The sequence below is a fragment of the Equus przewalskii genome, chromosome 10, assembly GCF_037783145.1.
Source record: "Equus przewalskii isolate Varuska chromosome 10, EquPr2, whole genome shotgun sequence".
In the NCBI taxonomy this organism is placed as follows: domain Eukaryota; kingdom Metazoa; phylum Chordata; class Mammalia; order Perissodactyla; family Equidae; genus Equus; species Equus przewalskii.
In genome coordinates this window covers 16,563,462-16,587,546 of record NC_091840.1, presented here as the reverse complement: position 1 = coordinate 16,587,546, position 24,085 = coordinate 16,563,462, and the positions used below count along the sequence as shown (strand labels likewise).

The 24,085-nt window shown below is 37.2% G+C and overlaps 1 protein-coding gene across 12 annotated transcripts in view; it reads left to right on the top strand.

Moving 5' to 3' along the window:
• Positions 1-24,085, top strand: part of TLK2 (tousled like kinase 2) — a 110,222-nt gene that overhangs the window by 58,729 nt on the left and 27,408 nt on the right. For 8 of the 12 annotated variants that reach the window (XM_070561731.1, XM_070561735.1, XM_070561732.1 and 5 more), the window contains 5 exons: positions 4,224-4,319; positions 5,539-5,631; positions 10,780-10,890; positions 14,589-14,725; positions 21,825-21,977. In XM_070561731.1, the coding sequence (XP_070417832.1) occupies positions 4,224-4,319; positions 5,539-5,631; positions 10,780-10,890; positions 14,589-14,725; positions 21,825-21,977 (590 nt within the window). The remainder of the gene's footprint in view (positions 1-4,223; positions 4,320-5,538; positions 5,632-10,779; positions 10,891-14,588; positions 14,726-21,824; positions 21,978-24,085) is intronic. The other 4 variants (XM_070561736.1, XM_070561737.1, XM_070561733.1 and 1 more) reach the window with 1 other exon arrangement.

Here is a 24,085-nt window from a genome sequence, read left to right as displayed (position 1 = left end):
TATCCTACAATCTTCTTGAGCTTGTGTTTTAGTTCTAATAGTTTTTGGTGGGACCTTCTGGATACAAAACCATGTCATCTGCAAATAGAGAGAGATTTACTTCTTTTCCAGTCTGCGTGCCTTTTATTTTCTTGCTGGTTGCCCTGGCTAGAATTTGTAGCACGGTGTTGAATAGAAGTGGTTCAAGTGGACATCCTTGTCTTGTTCCTGATCTTAGGGGGAAAGCGTGGGATCTTTGACAGTGAGTATTAGGTTAGCTGTAGGTTTTTCAGAGATGGTTTTTTGGGTTGAGAGAGTTCCCTTCTATTCCGAGTTTGTTGCCTTCTCTAATCATGGAAGGGCGTTGGATGCTTTTTGGATGCCATGTTAGATACCGTATCAGATGTTATCTCTTTGTTCTTGAAGTTTATCCACTATTTATCTTTTTCCTCCATTAATCCTTCTTGTCATATGGTGGGTTTTTCACTCTTAAAACTTACCTTTTTACCTCAGAGAAATTTTATTTTATTGTTCTTTGAGTATTTCTTCCCCGTTGGAAAGCAGAGATCATTTTGGAGCCACTGTGCCGTTCATGTTTCTTAACTTTTCTTTCGTGCTCTATTTGACTTTTTGTTTTATCTTCTGGGAGATTTTCTGGACATTGTCTTCCAGATTACTGATTTTGTGTTCAGCTATGTCCATGTTGTTATTTAGCTCATCTACTCAGTTTTCTAAATTTTGATAATCTTGTTTTATCAAGTTTATCTTTTATGTTCTTTGCTGCTTTTTCATTTTTTTGTAGTGTCCTTTGACCTTCTGTGAACGTATTTTATTTTTCAAGTTGTTTTTATTGAATGATCTGTTTTCTTTTGGATCAGATTTTGTTTTTTTCCTGTTGGCTCTTCCTCTTTCTGCTATTGGTTTTCTTGAAAATGTGTATTTAGCTTTAGTTGAACGAGTGTTAGGGGGATTAGTGTAGCTTATTGGCATGGATTTTTCTTTGCAGTAGCATAGTACTGCTCCCCAAACAGTCCTCCCCGCCGAACGGTGGGAGAGCTGACTGTGGTCTCTCTTGAAGTGTCTGGTAGACTCGAGACAGAAAGGCCAGCTCCTCTGCAGGTGGCGGAATGCAGAGGGCTTTGTTTTGATGGGCAGAAAGCTTTAATTTGGAAACATCCCTCTGAATTACATTCTAGCACCCTTAGTTTGCTGGAAGAAAACTTAGAATCAGAAATGAGCACATGTAAAGCATTTTAACAAAGCCCATATGCCAAAAATCTCAAAGTTTATAGAAGAGCCTGTTAGTCATCTGAATTATAAATATAGTTCAAACAGTCATATTTGTTTAGAAACTAATTGTATTTATTTTGGTTTTTATTTTTTTAGTCTCAGAATTTTAATGACTACTTTGTGGTCCAGTTGCAGCATGATGGTGTGTTTAGATAAGTGCCCAAATAAGGTGGTCAGGGAACAAAGAGAAGGGAACTTGCTCAGTCAACCAGGCCAGGCACAGAAGATTTACCAGAGGAAGTGACCCTTGAACTGCATCTCGACGGAGGACCAGGAGTTCACTGCACTGAAGAAGGCCGAGATTAGGATTTTTTGCTGGAGATAGAGCATGTACGATATTATAGAAGCTTGAGAGAACTCTTGGCACCAGGAGAAAAATATCTGATGTGGGAATTGGATGAAGAATAGAAATTATCAGGAGCTGAGGCTGTGAAAGTTTGTTGAAGCCAAATTGTGAAGGGCTTGAGTGCTTTGCTAAAGATTTTATCAAGATTTGAGGAAGGGAACCTATTGCAATAGTCTGGGTGAGAGCTGAGCAAGACTCAGGCAGGGGTTGGCCCGGTGACTCAGTGGTTAAGTGCGCATGTTCCGCTTCTCTGCAGCCCGGGGTTCGCCGATTCAGATCCCGGGTGTGGACATGGCACGGCTTGGCAAGCCATGCTGTGGTAGGCATCCCACATATAAAGTAGAGGAAGGTGGGTACGGATGTTAGCTCAGGGCCAGTCTTACTCAGCAAAAAGAGGAGGCTTGGCAGCAGATGTTAGCTCAGGGCTAATCTTCCTCAAAAAAAAGGAAAAGAAGACTGACAGGAAGGAAGAGGAGCTGTCTATACTCTCTGTTCCAATTTGTGTCCTCCCATTTGTGAAACTAATTTTAAAAAGAGAGGATCGTAAGAGCAATCTCACGATAACTGAAGGAGATGATGCTCGATACTCAAGTTTCATAGTGGTGACCCTTAATCAGTATGGAAAGGTTGGATTTGCTGCATTGTGGAAAGGGCAGAGAACACTCGCAGTTATTTGAGCTCTCCTAGACCTGGCTCTAATCGCAGCTCTGCCACTCACAGGCGGTGCATGCTGTTTAACCTCTTGGAGAGTGGTTTCTCATTTTTGACTTCTTTGATCCCCACATCAGTCTTCTCTCCTCCCCTAGTGATCTACACAGTCTCTACCTGGAATGTTCCTATCATCTCGTCTCTTTGACTGCGTATTTTCTTCAAATCTTAACTCATTTTCTCAAGGAATTCATCCCTGACTCTCTATATTAGGTTGTATACCCTGTTACATACTCTTACAGCATTTCTCCTAATTGTATTTTTGCATTTATTATATGATTGTTTATTTAACAGTTTCTTTCAACAAATATTTACGGAGTGCTTAATAAATCTTCTCTTGGATTGTAAGCTTTATTAAGACAGAGTAAAGAGTCTGTGAGTTGTGTTTTTCTTGGCCTTTGTGTCCCTAGCATCTAACACAGGTCTCAGACATAGAGAGTACTTGATGAGTAGTTGTCGAGTGAATGAAAATTTGGACATCGTAATACTGTCCACCTTACCAGGCTGTTGTGAGCCTTTAATATAATTATGTGTAAGGGACCGGCCTGATGGCGCAGTAGTTAAGTGCGCACGTTCTGCTTTGGCGGCCCAGGGCTTGCCAGTTCTGATCCCGGGTGTGGACGTGGCACCACTTGGCACGCCATGCTGTGGTAGGCGTCCCACATATAAAGTAGAGGGAGGTGGGCACGGACGTTAGCTCAGGGCCAGTCTTCCTCAGCCAAAAGAGGAGGATTGGCGGCAGATGTTAGCTCAGGGCTAATCTTCCTCAAAAAAAAAAAAAAAAAAAAAAATATATATATATATATATATATTATGCGTATGAAGTTCTTAGCTTGCTTGTGGCCTGGTCTGAATAGTATCTGTGACTGTTAATGAGAGGAGACAGTGGTTGTTGAGAGTGGTTATCGTGGATGCAGATGGCCCTCAATTCTTGTTCTCTCACTTACTAGCTCTGTGATCCCGCATAGTTGCTTAATATCTCTGACTTGCATTTTTTATATATAAATAGAAAATAATAATAATCACCTTATAGGGTTTTGTAAGGATTACATGTGATCATGACAATGATGCATTTAGCTGACAGTAATTGCTCAATAGATGGTGGTTATAGCATTGTTAATATGTTGATGAATAATAAAAATAATTAAAGAATATATGGAAAGTATCAGAAAAAATTCACATATGTGGAAACACTGCATTCTCTGATGAGATAGTAGTACTGTATTTCCATTATCGTATAATCCTCAGAATATCCAATATTTCCTAATTATGTCTGTGATGAGTTGTACTGTGTTAGGTGCAGTCTAGTTTTTAAAAGGACTTTTGGGAGTATGATGATTGTATCTTCCTGAATAGTTGAATTATATTAAATTCTAGACCTTGTCAATTTAAAAATGCCTTAGAATATCCTATCAATTGTATTAAAGTCATAGTCAGCAACTGACAGTATTGGAAATCGACCTGGGTTTTTGGACCCCTGCGTGTTCATGGATTTAGGAGACTATTCTAAATAGTAGGTCACAGTTGTTTCTGACTGGAGTCAAAAGCATCCCCTGTGCATTGGGTGCTTTACCAGCCTTTTCTGACAAAAACGTAGTGAAATACAAGTGGAAAGGGCATATTATTACAGGAATAACTTTTAATTTTCTCTAATTTACGTATGTAAAAATTCATTTATAAGCACTTGATACTTTGTTTATTGGAACGTGGTCCAAGCCACTGTGTCTAGTCCTTGCTTCTCGTTTGAATTGTTTTGGTTTCATCTTGGCCACATGGCCCTGGCTTCTGACTTTTATCAAAAAGAGTTTGTTTTATGTTGAGTTAATCATTTACATTCACACATAGATTTGTGGAGAAAGATGCCAAACTTTCTTGTGATTGGTAATATACCTTTTTACAGGCTCAGCAAAACAGTCCCTCTTCTACGGGATCTGGCAACACAGAGCATTCCTGCAGCTCCCAAAAACAGATTTCCATCCAGCACAGACAGACCCAGGTAGGTCGCTGACCGATCAACAGAGGAAGAAAACATCTGCTTAGGAATAAACGCTAATCACATATGAGATCTATGAGTCCTCTCTTTGTCTTCCCTTTATTTCTCCAACTTCACCTCACTGTTTGTGTGTATTATATTCAGAACTTGCGTTATGAGTATTTGAAGTCTTTTGGAAGGTGCTTTAACTTTTCGAGGTGTCTCTTTACCTTTCTGGTGTATTGCAGTGGAAACCCTTATCCTGCAGCATGGTGTTGAGGAAAGAGCACTCACTTTGGAGACTCTAGGCTTGGGTTCAAATTCTGGCTCTCAACTTATGCTTTATCTTTTTGGGCCTCAGTTTTCTTGAGTACAAATCATCTGTAAAATGTGGTTGATTCTAATTATCTCAGTGTATGCAAACTGATTATTAGAACAGTGCTTACAGTAGGCTTCAGTGAATGCTAATTTCTCGCCTTATGAAAGTAGTTAATTTATTCCTTGTACCTGCTTATTTGGCAAGACCTAGCTAAACTTCTTTAAGATTTGGCACACCAACATAATTTCCTCCTTAAACAGTCTTCAGAAACTCTTTTTAATTTAGGGAATGTTCTGAATACTCAAAGATATCTGGAAAGGATAGTGGATATATCCTCCATTTTGTGGTGTTGAGCTAGTCATATATTATGCTGGGTTTTCTCGAAGACTCTTGGCACTGCGTTGTCTTCAAGACAGGCTGCTTGGCACTTTGGGAGAATTTCTTAAATCTCAAGAGCTATACAACTCTCAGGAGAAGATTTTAATTTTATTTGAATTACTGGCTTTTGGACAGTTGAACAGACTTGGATAGCTGAGCCTTCAGATAACTTCCTCTCTCCCCTTGTGGTTGCTCTTTGTTTCCACTAGGTGGCGTGTTAGTTCTTTGTTGATTTGGGTCATCTCTCAAGTCCTTTTCTATTGTTAGTTTTATTTTTAAAGTAGTATGTTTCTGTATTGTTCAGTGTACAGTAGTTTGAGAATTCATATATTTGATTCCAGAGTTAACATGTTTTTGAAGTGCAGGTGTACCAGAATATAAGGGTTAAAGAATGGGATGAGGAAAGCAGATTTAATTTCTTGAGCCATGTGATTCCAGGCTATTTTCTTTAGCAAGTTCTTTTTTTCAGAAAAGTAATGAAAAAAATGTGATGACATGTAATATTTTGAGACTAATCCTAAGTTTGTTTTCTCTTTTTCTCTGTAGTCTGACCTCACAATAGAAAAAATATCTGCACTAGAAAACAATAAGAATTCTGACTTAGAGAAGAAGGAGGGAAGAATAGATGATTTGTTAAGAGTAAGTATTAAAATGTAGTAAGAGATTTTATAACAAGCACTGATTGATGTTATGTATATTTGGATTATGTGTCTATCATAGAGATAATTACTATAGCCAAATAACAAAGTTAAATAATAAACATTTGGATATTTTGCTTTAACCTGAGGGAATCTGAGTAGGGGCCAGGATCAAACCTACATTCTAAGCACTATCTTTAAGTTGGAAATCTTATACTGTAGAATTTTAATAATTAAATATATGCTAGAGAAATAAATGGAATCTTGTACTTCATCTGGAACTGTGGGAATAAGTATAAAATGTTATCTTCCCCTTCTGGAGAAGTTATTTTATTTAATTAATTAACTTATTTTTATTGTGTTTTCTCCCCCAATCCCCCTAGTACATAGCTGTGTATTTTTAGTTGTGGGTCCTTCCAGTTGTGGCATGTGGGATGCCGCCTCAGCAGGGCTTGATGAGTGGTGCCATGTCTGTGCCCAGGATCTGAACTGGCGAAACTCTGGGCCACTGAAGCGGAGTACTTGGCCACGGGGCTGGCCCCTGGAGAAGTTATTTTAATATTCTTGAATTTCTAAAACTATTTCACAAGTACTTTTCAGCCCTGGTTTTGCGTTTTGTATCTTTTACAACCTATTCATCTAAAAGTTTTTTTGTGCTTGCAAGAAAAACTTTAAAAATAGCTAATCTGGAATTAAAACGATACCTCTATAAAATATACCATGATAATTAACAAGCATATTTTTAATATGCAATTTGACATATTCATAACATTTTTTTAATGTTTGTTTTCTTGTTATAACAGCAATACATGCTCTTTATAACAAATTTAGAGAATAGTGAAAATATGACACCCATGATTCCATTAACTGAGATAAAACATTTGGTTTAAAACATTTCCTTCAGTATTTTTTTTGAATCATTTGTAGTATGTATATGTAAATACATGTATACATAAATATTACTGATTTATAAATTAAATTGGCTAACATTTTTATCTTCTCCAGTGATTTAGAAGGTGTCAGTTTGCTCTTTATTTGTACTAATGCAGTAGTTTTCAGACTGGCTCTGGTGGGACCCTGAAGTTTCTATAGAGGACACTCCAGGGCTCCCAAGACACAGCTTGGGGGGGATCTGCAGCCTTGCTTTTACCAGTTTTTCTTATTGGGTAAGACTTTGTTTGAATAAGGGGCTCTGTTTAAAGATAATAAAAATCACTGTATTTGTGATTATCTCCCCTCCAAAAAATTTTACCTATATTTCTGTGATTATTGAAGTATAGTATAAAATAGTGTATTTGACTCCCTCATATGTAAAACCTAGAATTTAGCACATATCTAAATTAAGCATCATCTTTATGTAAAATCTGATGTTTTTAGACTATTATTGTTAAATTATTGATTTTAATATATAAGAATAATTCTTATATTTACAAGCAGTTTTATGGCCAAATTTGCGTCTGTTACACATTATTTGTTAAACCGATTTCAAAGCTCATTGGCAGTCATTATTTTTTTTGAGGAAGATTAGCCCTGAGCTAACATCTGCTGTCAATCCTCCTCGTTTTGCTGAATAAGACTGGCCCTGAGCTAACATCCATGCCCGTCTTCCTCTATTTTATATGTGGGACTCCTGCCACAGCATGGCTTGATAAGCGGTGTGTAGGTCCCTCCAAAGGATCTGAACTGACAAACCTGTGGCCGCCAAAGCGGAGGGTGTGAATTTTAACTGCTATGCCACTGGGCCGGCGTTTTTTTTTAGAAGGATATGTCAGTGTTAAATTTTCTGTGTGAGGGCCGGCCCGGTTGCACAACAGTTAAGTTCGCACATTCTGCTATTTGGTGGCTTGGGGTTCACTGGTTCAGATCCTGGGTGCAGACATGGCACCGCTTGGCATGCCATGCTGTGGTAGGCATCCCACATATAAAGTAGAGGAAGATGGGCACGGATGTCAGCTCAGGGCCAGTCTTCCTCAGCAAAAAGAGGAGGCTTGGCAGCAAATGTTAGCTCAGGGCTCATCTTCCTCAAAAAAAAAAAAGAATTTCTGTGTGCTTGTAGAACTGAGAATTGTTTCTCTTCCTTTCCCATATAAAAGATAGCGCTGTGTATAAAATTTTTGTGTCATAACCTATTGCCCTTCTCTCACTTCCTTATCTAACACACACAAACCCCTTTTAAATTTTTCTAGCATGTAATGTTTCAAAGAAGGCATGACCAAAAGAACAAACATTGTAATCTCTTTTCCATGATGACTATAGGCACCCTTCCCCCTTTATTTTTGTATTCCAAAAATTATGCCAGGGTACATCTATATATGGGTCTCTATATTTTTATTCTGGAAATGTGTGATTATGCCTAATTTTTGCCTTTTTTCATCTTATGTTGGCGTCTTCCTTGGTTCCCAGCTTGGAATTCCGATCACTATCCTTTGTTTCTGTCATTTTACATCTCATGTAATATGCTTGCCCTTGTCTTCTGAATCTCATTAAATGTTAATTTTGTCTTCCGTATTTTCTGCTGTTTTACTGCACCTCATGTGAATTTTGATTCTATTATTTACATTTTTAATTTACATGTTTTTCTCTTATCTAATTTGCTTTCTTATCCCATCCTATACATTCTTTATGGTTTTTGTCTCCTATTTGATGGATACCATGTCTTTTGGCCTTTTATGGAATGTGACAAGCAGTATTCTAAAATGTCCTTTTGATTTCTGTAGGGAGATCATTTTCATCGTTCTCAATCTGATATTCCCTTTCCTTATTCAGAAATATTTTTCCTTGGGCCTGTTTTTTCGTTTGTTTCCTTTCCATCTTCTAGTGAGGAGAACTGCATTTAGACTTGGTACCTATCGTCCGTCTTTCCTTGTTAGCATATATGCTTGCTTGGAGTTGCTCTTATTCTTGTTTTTGTTTACTTGGATGCTGGTTGAATGGCCAGGATTTGTAAGTAGATCTATTGTGAGTTTAAAAAGCTCCTTTCCCAATTCCAGTACTGGCAGCTTTTTGTCTGGAGTGGCTCTGCTGGACCGGAAAAGGATCATGGGCTTTTCTTCCTTCCTAGCTTGACTCTGTTAAGATTGAGAAGATAGAGTATATGAAAAACTTAAATCCTAACTCTTTTTGGGTTCTATAAAATAGTCTGCTTTCACTTTCTAGGAAGCAATATGCTCCCTTTACTCACCGCTTCCCGCCTTCTACTCCCTTGTTCTCTGAAGGGTGTAGTCTTTCTTTGGATGTTGAGCAGTGCTAACGGGATGAATACATCACAAAGGAGGACACCTGCCATTTTTTCAAGTTGATGAGAACTTGTGTTTCTGATCTGGAGGGACAGGGGAGTGACCACTGGTCTTTCCATCCCCTTTCAGGCAGCCTTGGATTGCTGGTTGAGTTTTTCCCCTTTAGTAAGATGTTGGGAAAGGCTGCATCAGGAGCTGCTAGCCAGGTGCTATTTTAAACTTGAACACAAAATTGTTAGAGCTAGAAACCACAAAAGTTTAGGGTTCTTAAAATTTTAAATAAGCTACCAGAGATTGATTGATTGTCTACATTTGATTATGAATTTCAAGGGAATACTCATGTTCCAAAAGTAGATTGAATTTTTCCTAAACATTGCATAATCTTTGGTTTGCAGATTATTTAGTATGGATTAGATAGTCACATTTACCCAAACATGCTGGCACTTTGCCTTTGATAATGTGGTCCATAGAACTCTGTAAGAAGAACTAATAGGAAGACATTATACTTATTAAGAGAGTAGGAATTTGGGGATGGAACCTGTTGTACACTGGTCACTTTAAAAATGAAGCTGAAGTGGCTGGCCCTGTGGCCGAATGGTTACACTGCTCTGCTTTGGCAGCCCAGGTTTGTGCATTCAGATCCTGATGTGGAACTACTCCACTTATCAGCCATGCTGTAGAAGAATCCCACATACAAAGTAGAGGAAGATTGGCACAGCTGTTAGCTCAGGGCGAATCTTCCTCACAAAACAAAAAAAAGAAAAGAAAATGAAGCTGAAAAGTCTCAAAAATTGAGTGTGTTGTAATATCTTCCATTTGTGCTTTTTACTGTTTCAGAAACATTTGTATTGTTTGATTGGGAAATACTAGATTTTTTTTTTGAGGAAGATTAGCCCTGAACCAACATCCGTGCCCATCTTCCTCTATTTTATATGTGGGACGCCTACCACAGCATGGCTTGCCAAGTGGTGCCATGTCCTCACCCAAGATCCGAACCGGCAAACCCCAGGCCGCCGAAGTGGAACGTGCGCGCCTAACTGCTGCACCACCAGGCTGGACCACAGAGTTTTTTCTTTCTTTTTTTTTAAATAATGCAAGCAAGTTATTATAAAGTAGGTAGCATTTATTTGTCAACAGAGTAGAGATCTTTTGTTTAACACAAGAATAAATTCCGAAGTTGCAAGTCAAAATTGACCTTGGGTTAGTGGTTCTTTCCCTCTCTGTTATTGTAGGAGGCTTGAATCTTTCAAAGTATTCAGCCCATCCTTCTGACCACAGCTAAATTAACTGTGCATTTACATTCTGGCATTCTTGAACCAGGACCTTGTATTCAACTGTTTGTTAGTTCTTATTGTGGGCATGGGTGTGCCTGACTTCTCTGGTAAGAAGCATTTATGTAAATGCATGTCTCTTTTTCTTTGGAAACAAGAATAGAAAAACAAAGACCAACTGAACAAAAAGAACATTATGTGGTTTAAAAGAAATTCTGTAATTTTTTTGTAACTGCTTAATCACCCTTTGTAAGTATATAATCTATAAGTGCTGTAAAGTGCTTAATCACCCTGTTTGTGTTTTAAACATCTTATTCATTGTAGGTTTTTAAAAAAAATTTTGTGACCATTTAGGCATATGTGATATACTGGATTTGCCTATAACTGGCTTTTGGGAAGAGTAAAATATGATCAGTAGAAAAACATACCCACTTCTAGTAACAGAATTTATCTTTAATAAATAGATGATGTTTATTAAGATAAAATAAAGGAATGAAGTATTTATCTTTTTTTTTTTTACCTCTGAACCTTAATTTTGCTTTTGATTTAACAACAGGAATTATTTTTGGACTCCCTGAAAAACTGCTTTTGTATTAGTCTATCTTCCTTGGATCTAATTAAAAAATTTTTTTTCCATTGAAGGCCAACTGTGATTTGAGACGGCAGATTGATGAACAGCAAAAGATGCTAGAGAAATACAAAGAACGATTAAATCGATGTGTGACAATGAGCAAGAAACTCCTTATAGAAAAGGTGAGTGATTAATGGTGGCCTGAACTCTGTATACCAGGATGCTCAGAATGTGTCATTGTTGTGGCTCCTTACTCCTTACCTGAGTTGAGAGTATTTCAAAGTAGGGCTTTTTTAGGAAGATTTCTTATAGTTCGACAATTAGAATTCTTATGTGGACACTGGACCAAGCATCCAGAGTGATAATTCGGGACATTCTTCCTGGTTGTACATTGCTTTGAGTTTGATGTTGGTTCAACAGGGACAGTGTGTTCTAGTTGAATTTGGCCGTGGCTCTCCTGAATTCTTACATTCATCCTATCAATTAAAGTGCGTATTCTATTACTATTACATTACACACATTTAGCAAGAGTTACATTTCCATTTCAGAGATGGTATTTGGTGTAAGTGTATATAATAACATGATAATTAAGTACTTTGTGTTTAAAAAACATTAAGTTGGCATATACTTGTATATGATTACTTTAATTGATTAGTTGCAACTTGCCTTTAATAGTTATTAGTAACTATTTCTTGAAAAAATTCTTTTAATTAAAGTATAGTTGACATACAATGTTGTATTAGTTTCAGGTGTACAACATAATGACTCAACATTTATATACATTATGAAATAATCACCCTGATAAGACTAGTAACCATCTGTTGTCATACAAAGTTATTACAATATTATTGATTACATCCCCGTGACTTACTTATTTTGTGACTGTATGTCTGTACCTCTTAATCTCCTTCACCTGTTTCACTCTTTCTCCCACCCCGCTTCCCTCTGGCAACCACCAGTTTGTTCTCTGTATCTATGAGTCTGTTTCTATTTTGTTTTGTTTGCTCGTTTGTTTTGTTCTTTAGATTCCACATATAAGTGAAACCATACGGTATTCTTTGTCTGTCTGACTTATGTCACTTAGCATAATACCTCCTAGATCCATCCTTGTTGTTGCAAAAGGCAGGATGTCCTGCTTTTTATGACTGAGTAGTATTCCATTGTATGTATATATACCACATCTTCTTTATCCATTCATCTACTGATGGACACTTAGGTTGTTTCCATATCATGGCTATTGTAAATAATGCTGCGATGAACATAGGGGTGCATATATCTTTTCAAATTAGTGTTTTCGTTTTCTTTGGATAAATACCCAGAAATGGAATTGCTGGATCATATAGTAGTTCTGTTTTTTTCTTTTCATGTTTTCTTTTGTTTTTTTAAAGATTTTATTTTTCCTTTTTCTCCGAAAGCTCCCCTGGCACATAGTTGTGTATTTTTTTTTTTTTTCATAAACTCAAATATATTTCAGGTGTTTAAAGAATTAAACATACCAAAGTCTGTGAAAGAACAAGAAGAAAATATTCATAGTTATATATAAAATTGGAGGATGGAAATTCCTTTCCAAGGATAAAACTATAAGTAGGTATACTAAAGAAATGAGTTAGAGTTGACTATTTCAAATCTTAAGATCTTTTAAGTAAAATATATCCAGATAAAATGAAAAGGGATGTGGTAAAATGAATAGAGGACAGATTAACAGCCATAATGAAAGCAGCATAGTTGTGTATTTTTAGCTGTGGGTCCTTCTAGTTGTGGCATGTGGGACACCACCCCAGCATGGCCTAATGAGTGGTGCCCTGTCCGAGCCCAGGATTCGAACTGGTGAAACCCTGGGCTGCTGAAGCAGAGTGAGAGAACTTAACCATTTGGCCACGGGGCCAGCCCCCAAGTATTTTTAATTTTTTGAGGAAACTCCATACTGTTTTCCTTAGTAGTTGTACAAATTTGCATTCCTAACAGTGCTTTTAGGTTCCCGTTTCTTCACGTCCTTGCCAACACTTGTTATTTGTTGTCTTTTTGATGATAGCCATTCTGACAGGTGTGAGGTGATATCTCGTGGTTTTGATTTGCATTTCACTAATGTTTAGTGATGTTGAGCATCTTTTCATGTGTCCATTAGCCATGTGTATGTCATCTTTGGAAATATGTCTATTCAGGACCTCTGTACATTTTTTAATCAGAATTTTTTTTCTTTTTCTATTTCTTTATATATTTTGAATATTAACCCCTTATTGGAGATATCATTTGCAAATATATTCTCCCACTCAGTAGGTTGCCTTTTCCTTTTATTGACAGTTTCCTTCACTGTGCAAAAGCTTTTTAGTTTGAAGTAATCCTATTTGTTTATTTTTGCTTTTGTTGCCCTTGCCTGAGGAGACATATCTAAAAAAAATATTGCTAAGACCTATGTCTGAGTTTACTACTTATGTTTTCTTCTAGGATTTTCATGATTTTAAGTCTTACATTTAAGTCTTTATTCCATTTTGAGTTTATTTTTGTATATGGTGTAAGAAAGTGGTCCCGTTTCGTTCTTTTGCATGGATCTGTCCAGTTTTCCCAGCGCCACTTATTGAAGAGACTGTCTTTTCCCCACTGTATATTCTTGCCTCCCCTGTTGTAGATTAATTGACCATAAAGGCGTGAGTTTATTTCTGAGCTCTCTAATCTCTTCCATTGATCTGTGTGTCTGTTTTTGCGCCAGTATCATACTGTTTTGATTACCGTAGCTTTGTAGTATAGTTTGAAATCAAGGAGTGTGATACCTCCAGCTTTGTTCTTAAGATTGCTTTGGCTATTCAGGGTGTTTTGTGGTTCCATACAAATTTTAGGATTATTTGGTTTAGTTCTGTGAAAAATGCCATTGGTGTTTTAATAGCAGTTGCATTGAATCTGTAGATTGCTTTGAATAGTATACTTTTTTTTTGAGGAAGATGAGCCCTGAGCTAACATCTGCTGCCAATCTTCCTCTTTTTGCTGAGGAAGACTGGTCCTGAGCTAACATCCATGCCTATCTTCCTCTACTTTATATGTGGGATGCCTACCACAGCATGGCTTGCCAAGCGGTGCCATGTCTGCATCTGGGATCTGAACTGGTAAACCCCAGGCCGCCAAAGTGGAATGAGTGAACTTAACTGCTGCACCACCGGGCCGGCCCTGGATAGTATACATTTTAACAATATTAATTCTTCTAGTCCATGAGCATGATACAGCTTTCTGTTTTATTTGTGTCATCTTCAGTTTCTTTCATCAGTGTCTTATAATTTCAGTGTATAGGTCTTTCACCTCTTTGGTTAAATTTATTCCCAGGTATTTTATTCTTTATGATGTAATTGTAATTGGAATTGTTTTCTTAGTTTCTCTTTCTGATAGTTTGTTGTTAGTGTATAGAAATGCAACTGATTTCTGTATAAGTATTTCTGTATATTTATTTTGTAATTACGTCCCCAGTACTTATTTATCTTATTCTGAAAGTTTTAAGATGGCAATCTTCCTAATGAAATTATTACAAGCTAGAGATTTGGGACAGATTGGTGATTTACTGTAGATTTGCTGAAAACTTTGGAATGCTGTTAAAAAGAGAGGGAATTGATAAAAGTGAAGTAGATTATTTTATTGATGTCAAAGATACTGAGGAGAACTTTGCTTTATCTTTTAATTCATTAATTTTTATACAAAGGAAAACACTGTTTTCCATGACAAATAAGGTATATGTTAGTATAGAGAATTTAAAGTTTTCAAGTGCTTCCTCAAGTCAGTGTCGATTCTGCCAGTTATACTAAACTTTGAACAGTATAATACAAAAAATAAACATAATGCTGTTTCTGAGTTCTCACAGGAAAATAAAATTATTTTCTATTTGTCTTTTTCTCCTAAGTCAAAACAAGAGAAGATGGCATGTAGAGATAAGAGCATGCAAGACCGCTTGAGATTGGGCCACTTTACCACTGTCCGACATGGGGCCTCTTTTACTGAACAATGGACAGATGGTTATGCTTTCCAGAACCTTATCAAGTAAGTCAATTGTGATGATTAAATTGAGAACTGAAAAATTGGTTTGGATTTTTTAGGTTTTTTGTAATTGTAATCATTAATAATCCTAGTAGTGGTAGTCAACTTTTCATTCAGTTTTAGTCACCACATGTGTAAAGAAATATAGAGAATGAGGTGATGTGCTGGAAAAAATGGCAATAGCAATCAGAGGAATAAAAACGAGTTCTTCATTAAAGCTTAAAAGAATCAGAGTTGTTGAAGCTAAGGAAGAAAAATACAGGACTTGATATCTTTTTAATTATGTAATGAATTTTCATGAGGAGTTGGCTAAGTATTTTTCTGGGTCTACAGAAAAGTGAAATGGGCAAGGACCTAAGGAAGAATTTCTTGAGTTAGGTATAAAACAAAAGGAAACCATGAAAGAATCTTATAGGACATGTTCCTGAGGCTCTTTAAAGAAATAGTTTCCAGTCATCAGAAACAGCCACTTCCTTGAAGGCAGGGCCTGAGCCAGTGACCAGGCTGGTGAGCAGCCCCACTGTCTGCCTAGCAGCAACTTGGAGTCTTGAACACTCTTTTGCTTTGTCATAACTTTAGTTTGAAACATTCAAGTATTTACTCCAAGGAGGGAATTAACGTTTAAAATCCTAAAATTCCAACTGTGTAAATATCTAATGTTAGCTTAGGACTTAAAAAAAATATCTTCAGGTTTTAGTACCTTTTGGTGCTATCTTCTTTACTTGTTTTGGCTTGTTGGATCATTTCCATCTGAGACTGAAAGGGGGGTAGGTACATTGTATTTTTAATCATGGGCTCTCAAATGTTTGATCTGTAGATCTCTGTGAGTTGGAGGGTTCCATTAACTGCCTTTCCTACCTTTTTTTTGTTTCTGAAATAACTTATTGAGCATTAATTGGAGACTGTCAGACTACTTTTGAATAATAATGAAACATAGATAAATAATAAATTTATACCTGAAAGAAAAGTACAGATATTGATACTATCAGTAATACTTGATTAAAACTAACCTGTGGATTACACATTAGTATCCATTGTTTTATATGTGATACATTAATCTCCAGCTTGGTTTAGGTGTGTTTTGCCTCAGGAGTGTACCTCGAGTTTGCATATTTTGGTGTGATAAGAGGCTGTCAAGTCATTACAGTACCCTGGAAGGAAAACAAAGCCTCGAGGGGCCGAGTGCCAGAGGCCTAGAGCAGCGTCCACTCTGAGCTCTAAGCACAGGCGGCTGGTGACAGCGGAAGGTGCATCAGGGCGATGGAAATGGTGCTGCTGGAGCTTGGCACCCATTCTGTAACAGCTTGACCAAGATGTGCGAATTGCCCTGGAAGTGCACACCATCTAGTTTTGTTAGAATGGGACCAGAAAATATAACACATACCCCATTACTGGACAAAGCCACCTAATGCTGAGACTGAGTCCCAGATGTGATAGTGACTCCTACTAGCCCTTGACAACGGTTACTCCCTAGATGGCCATCTTTAAAATGTCTAAAGGAGCTGGCCTGGTGGTGTAGTGGTTAAGTTTACATACTCTGCTTTGGTGGCCCAAGGTTCATGGGTTTGGATCCCGGGTGTGGACCTACACACCGCTCATCAAGCCATGCTGTGGCAGCATCGCACATACAAAATAGAGGAAGATTGGCACAGATGTTAGCAACAATCTTCCTCAAACAAAAAGAGGAAGATTGGGAACAGATGTTCACTCAGGGTCAGTCTTCCTCACCAAAAAATAAAAAAATAAATAAAAATAAAATTAAATGTCTAAAGACTGGCTCAAAAAGATAGTGGGTTTGTATAGAGATGTAAAATGTAATTACTTTTAAGAAGTGATTACAGTTTTTGTTGATAGTAACAATATGTTATCTTTTTACTCTACAAGCAGCCCAGTACTGGAAGGTTCTAGAAATCTTATACGGTTACAGTACAAAATGATCACTTTGCTGTAGAGACATCAGATCAGAGGAATTGGGACTATCTAAATGAGATCCCTAACCAGGATTGTTCCTCCCAAGTGGATAGCATTTTTTCATGTTTTTAAGTCACGTAAATTCTAGAATATCTTTCTCTTCTCTTGGGAAGCTGTTTCTGGCCAATGTTTGTTAATTATAGGTATTTCATTTTCTAAAGTTTGCTTTAATAAATTCCCTTTCTCAATTTTAATGCAGAAATTGAAATTCTGTAGTTGTAAAAGGCTTTATTTGATAGCCCTATGAATGACTGTTCTCTGTATGTGAGAAACTCCATGACACGTAGTTTGATGGACAGGGTAACTGAACACCAGGTGGCAGTACTAGGTTTTATGGGAAGAAACAAACCTCAAGTCATTCAAACATTTCATCAGATAATCAAATTAGTCTCAACAGGAGCTTCAACGCAGTTCTTTGGTTCTCACTATGTTCCTTGGCTCTCTTTCAAGTGATCTTTATAAATTCCCTAAGACAGAACATTCACTATCTAATAGGCAAATCATATCAGATTTGTAATATTTTTTGGCCAGGTTAGTAATTTTTCTTTTCCAGAAGTGTGTTTGGACCTGTTGAAAACTGTGAAAACTTATTTTATAGTTCCGAGAAAGTAGTTCTGTGAAGTACTGTTGTTATTCAGCACGCTTTTTATTTAAACGTCTCAAAGTCTCAGTCAATGGCAAGGCACAAAAAAATGCTTTATTAAGATTTTGTTTATATTGAAATAGACAACATTAAAGTAATGGAATTTGACCTGATTACAAAATTGTGGTCGTTCAAGATGTGGATTATCAGAGGGAATAAATTAAACTTTATAGCATTGAAGTGCTAGTCCAGGTATTTATTCTGGTGTGTAAGGAATTAAAGAATCCCATAAAATGAGTTCTTGTGAACCATCTGATTCTCGATTGCATGATCCATAATGAGAGATAACTCTTTGTTGATTTTATAGATATCAGATCTCTCTTGGGTAGTCCATTCCATTTCACAGTTCCCAGTAGATACAGAACATATGAAATCCTGGGAATCTTTAAAAATTCTTATCTGGGATATTCAGATGCTATCTGTAGATCACTGCTAAAATTTTTTTGGTTAAAATGTCAGGAAAATATGAGCATCTGTTTTTTAATACCTCTTCTACTAGTTAGGTATAGTATGGTTGGAGACTGGAATAAAGTTTTGCTTCTAAAGGTGCCTGCATTCATTTCCTAGGGCTACTCTAACAAAATACCATAAACTGAGTGGTTTAAAACAACATAAATTTATTCTTTGATGGTTCAGGACTAGAAATCTGAAATCAAAGTGTTGGCAGGATCAGACTCCCTTTGAAGCCTTCAGGGAGGATCCTCTAGTGTTCCATGGCTTGTGGCAGGATAGCTTCAATCTCTTCCTACATCTTCACATGGTGTTCCCCTGTGTGTCTCTGTGTCTTCTCTCTCCTTCTTTTAAGGATGCCAGTCATATTGGATTAAGGCCTACTTCAGTATAACCTCTTTTTAACTAATTATATCTTCAATGACCCTATTTCCAAAGGTCATAATCTGAGGTACTGGGGGTTAGGAGGTATTGGGAGTTAGGACTTTAACGTATCTTTTTTTTTTTTTTTTTTAAAGATTTTATTTTTTTCCCCTTTTTCTCCCCAAAGCCCCCCGGTACATAGTTGTACATTCTTTGTTGTGAGTCATTCTAGCTGTGGCATGTGGGACGCTGCCTCAGCGTGGCCTGACAAGCAGTGCCATGTCCGCGCCCAGGATTCGAACCAACAAAACACTGGGCGACCTGCAGCGGAGCACGCGAACTCAACCACTCGGCCACAGGGCCAGCCCCTTAACATATCTTTGTGAGTGACACATTTTAACCTGTAATGGTGTCCAAGGCTGATTGTCTCGTGTTCTTATGTAAGCAATGGCTTTTTAAATTGGGTTATTTAGATTTGAGTGTGCAGGATTTATCAGCTCCTCAATACTTCTGTAAAAGATAGTAGAAATACTCTGTCCATGGGTGATGAAGGGTTAGTATTCTCTAAAATTATCCACTGCAAGAAATATTTAAGGAGCAACTGTATAAAAGGCACTGTCATACGTATTGGAGATATCAGGGTTGATAAGACACGGTTCTTTTTTTTTTTTTTGGAGGAAGATGAACCCTGAGCTAACATCTGCTGCCAATCTTCCTCTTCTTGTTGAGGAAGACTGGCCCTGAGCTAACATCCGCGCCCATCTTCCTCTACTTTATATGTGAGATGCCTGCCACAGCATGGCTTGCCATGCGGTGCCACGTCCATATCTGGGATCCAAACTGGCAAAGCCCAGGCCGCCAAAGTGGAACGTGTGCACTTAACTGCTATGCCACCGGGCCGGCCCCAAGACATGGTTCTTATTCTAAGAGAAGTTACAGTTTATTGACATAATCCAGACTTTCTACCCACAAAATAAACCTAAATGAAGTGTCACTGATAAACTTCTTTAGATGACTTTTATTTATAAGTGTAAACCACTAAATAGTTTCAAGAACATCAAAAATTAATGTAGGGAGAAAAAGAATTAATGTAGGAATTCTTATATATGAGATCAATGTCGTATCAGTTTTCACGTCCAAACAACCTCTCATGTTCGGAATGTACAGTTTACGATTCCCCAGAGGTGTTTTGGCATCAAGGTGCCCTCTCTTTATGATTTATATGTGATGGCTGTGGGGTTCCTTTCTTGGTGAATCTGTGGAGATGAAATGTATGGATTCTCCCTGAAAACAGTGGAAAATCAGTTTTATTTTATGTTTAATAAAGGTGATTGCTAAAATCTCAATCTTCCAAAGCAGTTAGTTTTCAAGGACAAAGTGTTGTGTCACTTCACTAGCTCACTATAGTTTATAGTTGAAATATATATTGTATGGGTATCTCCAGAGCCTTCAGAGTGCCTTGCACTCATGGCCCCTGAAAGGGTAGAAATGAGCTAAAGATTTTTTTGATGGGGAAACCCAGTGTTTTGAGAAGGTCAGTGTTTTCCTCAAGGACATTCATTAAGTCAGAAGGAGGATTGTGATTTTACCTAAGGATTCTGTGTCTCGATCCAGAATTTTTTCAAGTCATGAATTACTCATATACATATATTTTGTAGGGAGAAGACATATCTCTAATGATAGTTAAAAGATTTTTTCAGAGAAGCAAAAAACTCTTGAATTAAAATTTCCATTTTGCTGTTAAATTGACGTCTAATCAGTGACGCAGCTCATCTTGAAGCAAAGGGAATTTTATCATCACATAAATGGTTATTTATTTGTAATACTTTGATTAGGTTAACCTTGCTTACAGTATTGCCCTTATTAATATGGCAGCATAAATTGTACTATGGGCATCTACCTGGAGGATAGTCTTGTTTTTCTGGTTGCCATTCTTCCAAGAAAGATAGGGACAGTAGTCCCTATCCCACACCCCTCCCCCCACCAGGGAGTACATTCCAAGACGCCCAATGGGTGCCTGAAACCATGGATAGTACTGAACACTATGTATGCTATGTTTTTTCCTATACATACATACCCATGGTGAAGTTTAATTTGTAAATTAGGCACAGTAAGAGATTAACAACAACTGATAATAAATAGAACCATTATAACAATATACTGTAGTAAGAGTTACCATAGATCTTAGCAACCTCAGCATATGATTTTTTTCTTTCCTTAGTAAGTTAAGAACTTTCACCTTTTCACTTAAAAGAAGCAGCTTACGGCTTCTCTTTGGCATATCTGAATTGCCAACATCACTTCTCCTGTGCTTTATGGCCATTATTAAGTAAAATAAGGGTTACTTGAACACAAGCACTGCTATACTGTGACAGGTGATCTGATAACCAAGATGGCTAGTTAAGTGACTAATGAATGGGTAGTGGGTACAGTGTGGATACCCTGAACAAAGGGAGGATTCACATTCTGGGTGGGATGGCGTTGGACTGTGCAAGATTTCATCCCACTATTCAAACAGCAGGCAATTTAGAACTTACAAATTGTTTATTCCTAGTATTTTCCATTTAATATTTTCAGACCGAGGTTGACTGCAGGTAACTAAAACCACAGGAAGTGAAACCTCAAATAAGAGGGGGACTATTGTTTGCTGAATTTGGAAAAGGTCTAGAGACTGACAACTGCAGTGTTCAGGGAAGAGGGTAGAGTAGATTTCATCGGAGAATAGATTAAAAAAATTAGATTTTGTCATTCTGCGAAAATGAAGGTTGGATCAAGGAAAAGAGATGGGGTAAAAGCATGGTGGAGAGAAGGAGAAAGGAACTAGCATTTGACCGTCAACTATGATAGGTGATTTAAAGATTTGAGTCTGTTAAATACTTACTCCCGGAACTTGGTGTATTTTTATATACCAAGTCTGTAAACTTTACTATCTGTTAGGTGGTGGGCTACATGAGAGACAGCTGTTCCCTTCTATTGGTATTTGTATTGACTACTAATTTGTAAACTAGTTCATTATAGAAAAATTAGACATCTTATTAGGAAATTCTCTAATGGTACAGTCTTAGATAGCTAAAGAGTCTTTTTATATGTTTTTTATTAATTCATTTTATGTACTGTTTTCTAAAGACTTTTTCCTAGTTGCAGGGCTTCATTGTGCTTTCTCTGAATATATACTTTTTTTTAAAAAAAAACCTTAGTTTAACATCCTTCAATTTTGGTATCTTTCTAGATATAATTGGAGGAAACTTTAATCCAAAAAAATTAGAAAGGCACTTGGAACCTTTTTGGCTTTTTTCTTATGTAAATACAGTTTTTTACTTTAATGGATTCATACCAGAGAAGTGTTAAAAAGGAATCCGAAAATTCTTCCTTTTGAGTCAGAAAATAAAGTCACAACAGAAATTTGATATTGTTCTTTCCAACCCACCTTCCTCCTCTGAGAATAATCATAACTAATGTCTGAAAGCACAGACTCATTCCAAAAAAACCTTTCTATCAGCAATTATTTGGCTCTTCCAACCTGAAGTTAAAATCAAATCTCTACTTGATTTAAAGGAGCTTATTTTTTCTGAAGTCTATCAGATTTGCAGATGACAGAGATATTTGTGTTTATTCTATAACCATGTTAAAAAATTTCTGACCCCTTCCTCCGTGCAACATCTTTTATATCTCTAGGCAACAGGAAAGGATAAATTCACAGAGGGAAGAGATAGAAAGACAACGGAAAATGTTAGCCAAGAGGAAACCTCCTGCCATGGGACAGGCCCCTCCAGCAACCAATGAGCAGAAACAGCGGAAGAGCAAGACCAACGGGGCTGAAAATGAAACGTATGTTCTTTATTGATGTGCACTGTGAGATACCACCCTCTTCCCCCAAAATACAAGTGTCCTATTGAATGCCACTGGAAGAAATGATAAATTATGGAGATTGCTAGAGCTTAAGCTTTCTATTTAGTTATATCAATGAATTTGCTCAACTTATATAAAAGCTGTATAAAATTAACTCATTTTCTTAGTCCTGATCTTATTTAGGGATTTTGAATGAGAGGAAGAAGTAATGTGACTTCACTTGACATCATGATCTTTGGCCACTCTTATAACTAATGTGATGTCAGTGTGGTATTCAAATGATGTAATTGCTTGTGTGTGTAGTTCTAGGTTATGGTACGTTGGTATCATCTTATGGGGATTATCTGGCTACTATTTCAGACTGAAGAATGCACAACTGAAGAATTCTGTTTGCTGGTCTAAAGAGCACTTAGTTAACAGTCACTGACTTAGGAGTAAGCTAAGAAAAATAGGTATTATTTTAAGAAAAGCATATTTTCCCAATAAGCCAAATCTTGACATCACCAGTATTTTTTCCTGTTCTGAGGATCTAAGGAAAACACTAGTATCTTAAATTGCAGTGTAGTCATCTTTTTCACTGCCAGGCAACAATTATTATATAGCTGTCATGAATAGGAGGGGTAGAATATTGTGGGCACAGAAGCCTTCCTTTTCCACCCCAACCCCATGTCGGATTTCCCTAATCATCAAATTCTTGATCACTAAGAGAATCTTCCTCTAGGACAGGAATTGGCAAGCTTTTTCTGTAATGGGCTGGGTAGTAAATACTTTAGGCTTTGCAGGCCTCTGTTCCAACTACTCAGCTCTACAGCTGTAGCCTGAAAACAGCCACAGACCATACATAAATAAATGGGTGTGGCTGTGTTCCAATAAAACTTTATTTATTTATTTATTTATTTATTTTTTTAAAGATTTTATCTTTTCCTTTTTCTCCCCAAAGCCCCCCAGTACATAGTTGTATATTCTTCGTTGTGGGTCCTTCTAGTTGTAGCATGTGGGACGCTGCCTCAGCGTGGTTTGATGAGCAGTGCCATGTCCGTGCCCAGGATTCGAACCAATGAAACACTGGCCCGCCTGCAGCGGAGCGCACAGACTTAACCACTCGGCCACGGGGCCAGCCCCTCCAATAAAACTTTATTGACAAAAACAAACTGTGAGCTGAATGGCCCACAGCCTGTAGTTTGCCAACTAGGCAGGAATTACCAGTTAGAATTGGCATGGGAAATAAAGCCTATATGTTACTTACCTATTTAAAATATTTCTTGTGCATACCCTGAACATATTTAAACCATCACCTCTGTCTTCAAGAGGCTTTCAAATTAAAAAGGAAGAAAAAGATCTACAGGTAATGGTGTAAGCAGTCTTTAAAGAATTGATGGTAGCCATTAAGTCAGTTTCTGAATTGGATGATTGAAATTTAAAATATTTTTTTAATAGAAGCAGTCATTGGTGGTATAATCAGTGTGTCTGTAGTGACTACATTGATTTTTCAAGGGAAAACAAAATTTTGTAAAGCTGTCATTGTGGAATTCTTTAATTGAAATTAAGTTTCAGGTCTAAAGATAGCCACAAATAAAAGATAATGATATTGTATAATTTATTGACTAATATGTCTTTTGCCTTTTATGTTTTCTATCAGTTCACAAAAACATATTAGCCCATAATCCACCTCAAGTGTAATAGTACTTGTATTACACTACTGTTAAAAGTCCATGACATCCTAGAAATATAGCTTTCTTCATTCCAGTGGAAAAGGTAGCTTAACACCCGTTCTCACCCCATACATACGTAATATGTTGGGGAGCTTTTTGCTTGACATTCATTTAGTAAGTCTGTGTTAAATGCTATTGTATGCTCAGCCCTCTTCTGGACACTGGGCATACAGAGCTAAAGGATACAGCCCCAGCCTAGCAGTTCACAGTTTATTTAGGGGAAATGAACAGATGAATAAACTAATAATTACATTAAGTATAGTGATGAAAGTATGCACAGTGAATGAGCTTGGAAAACATCTTCATTCTTATAACTCCGAATATTTTAAAACTAGATTCTAAATAAAAATAATTTCTTTCAGAAAGTCCAAGTAG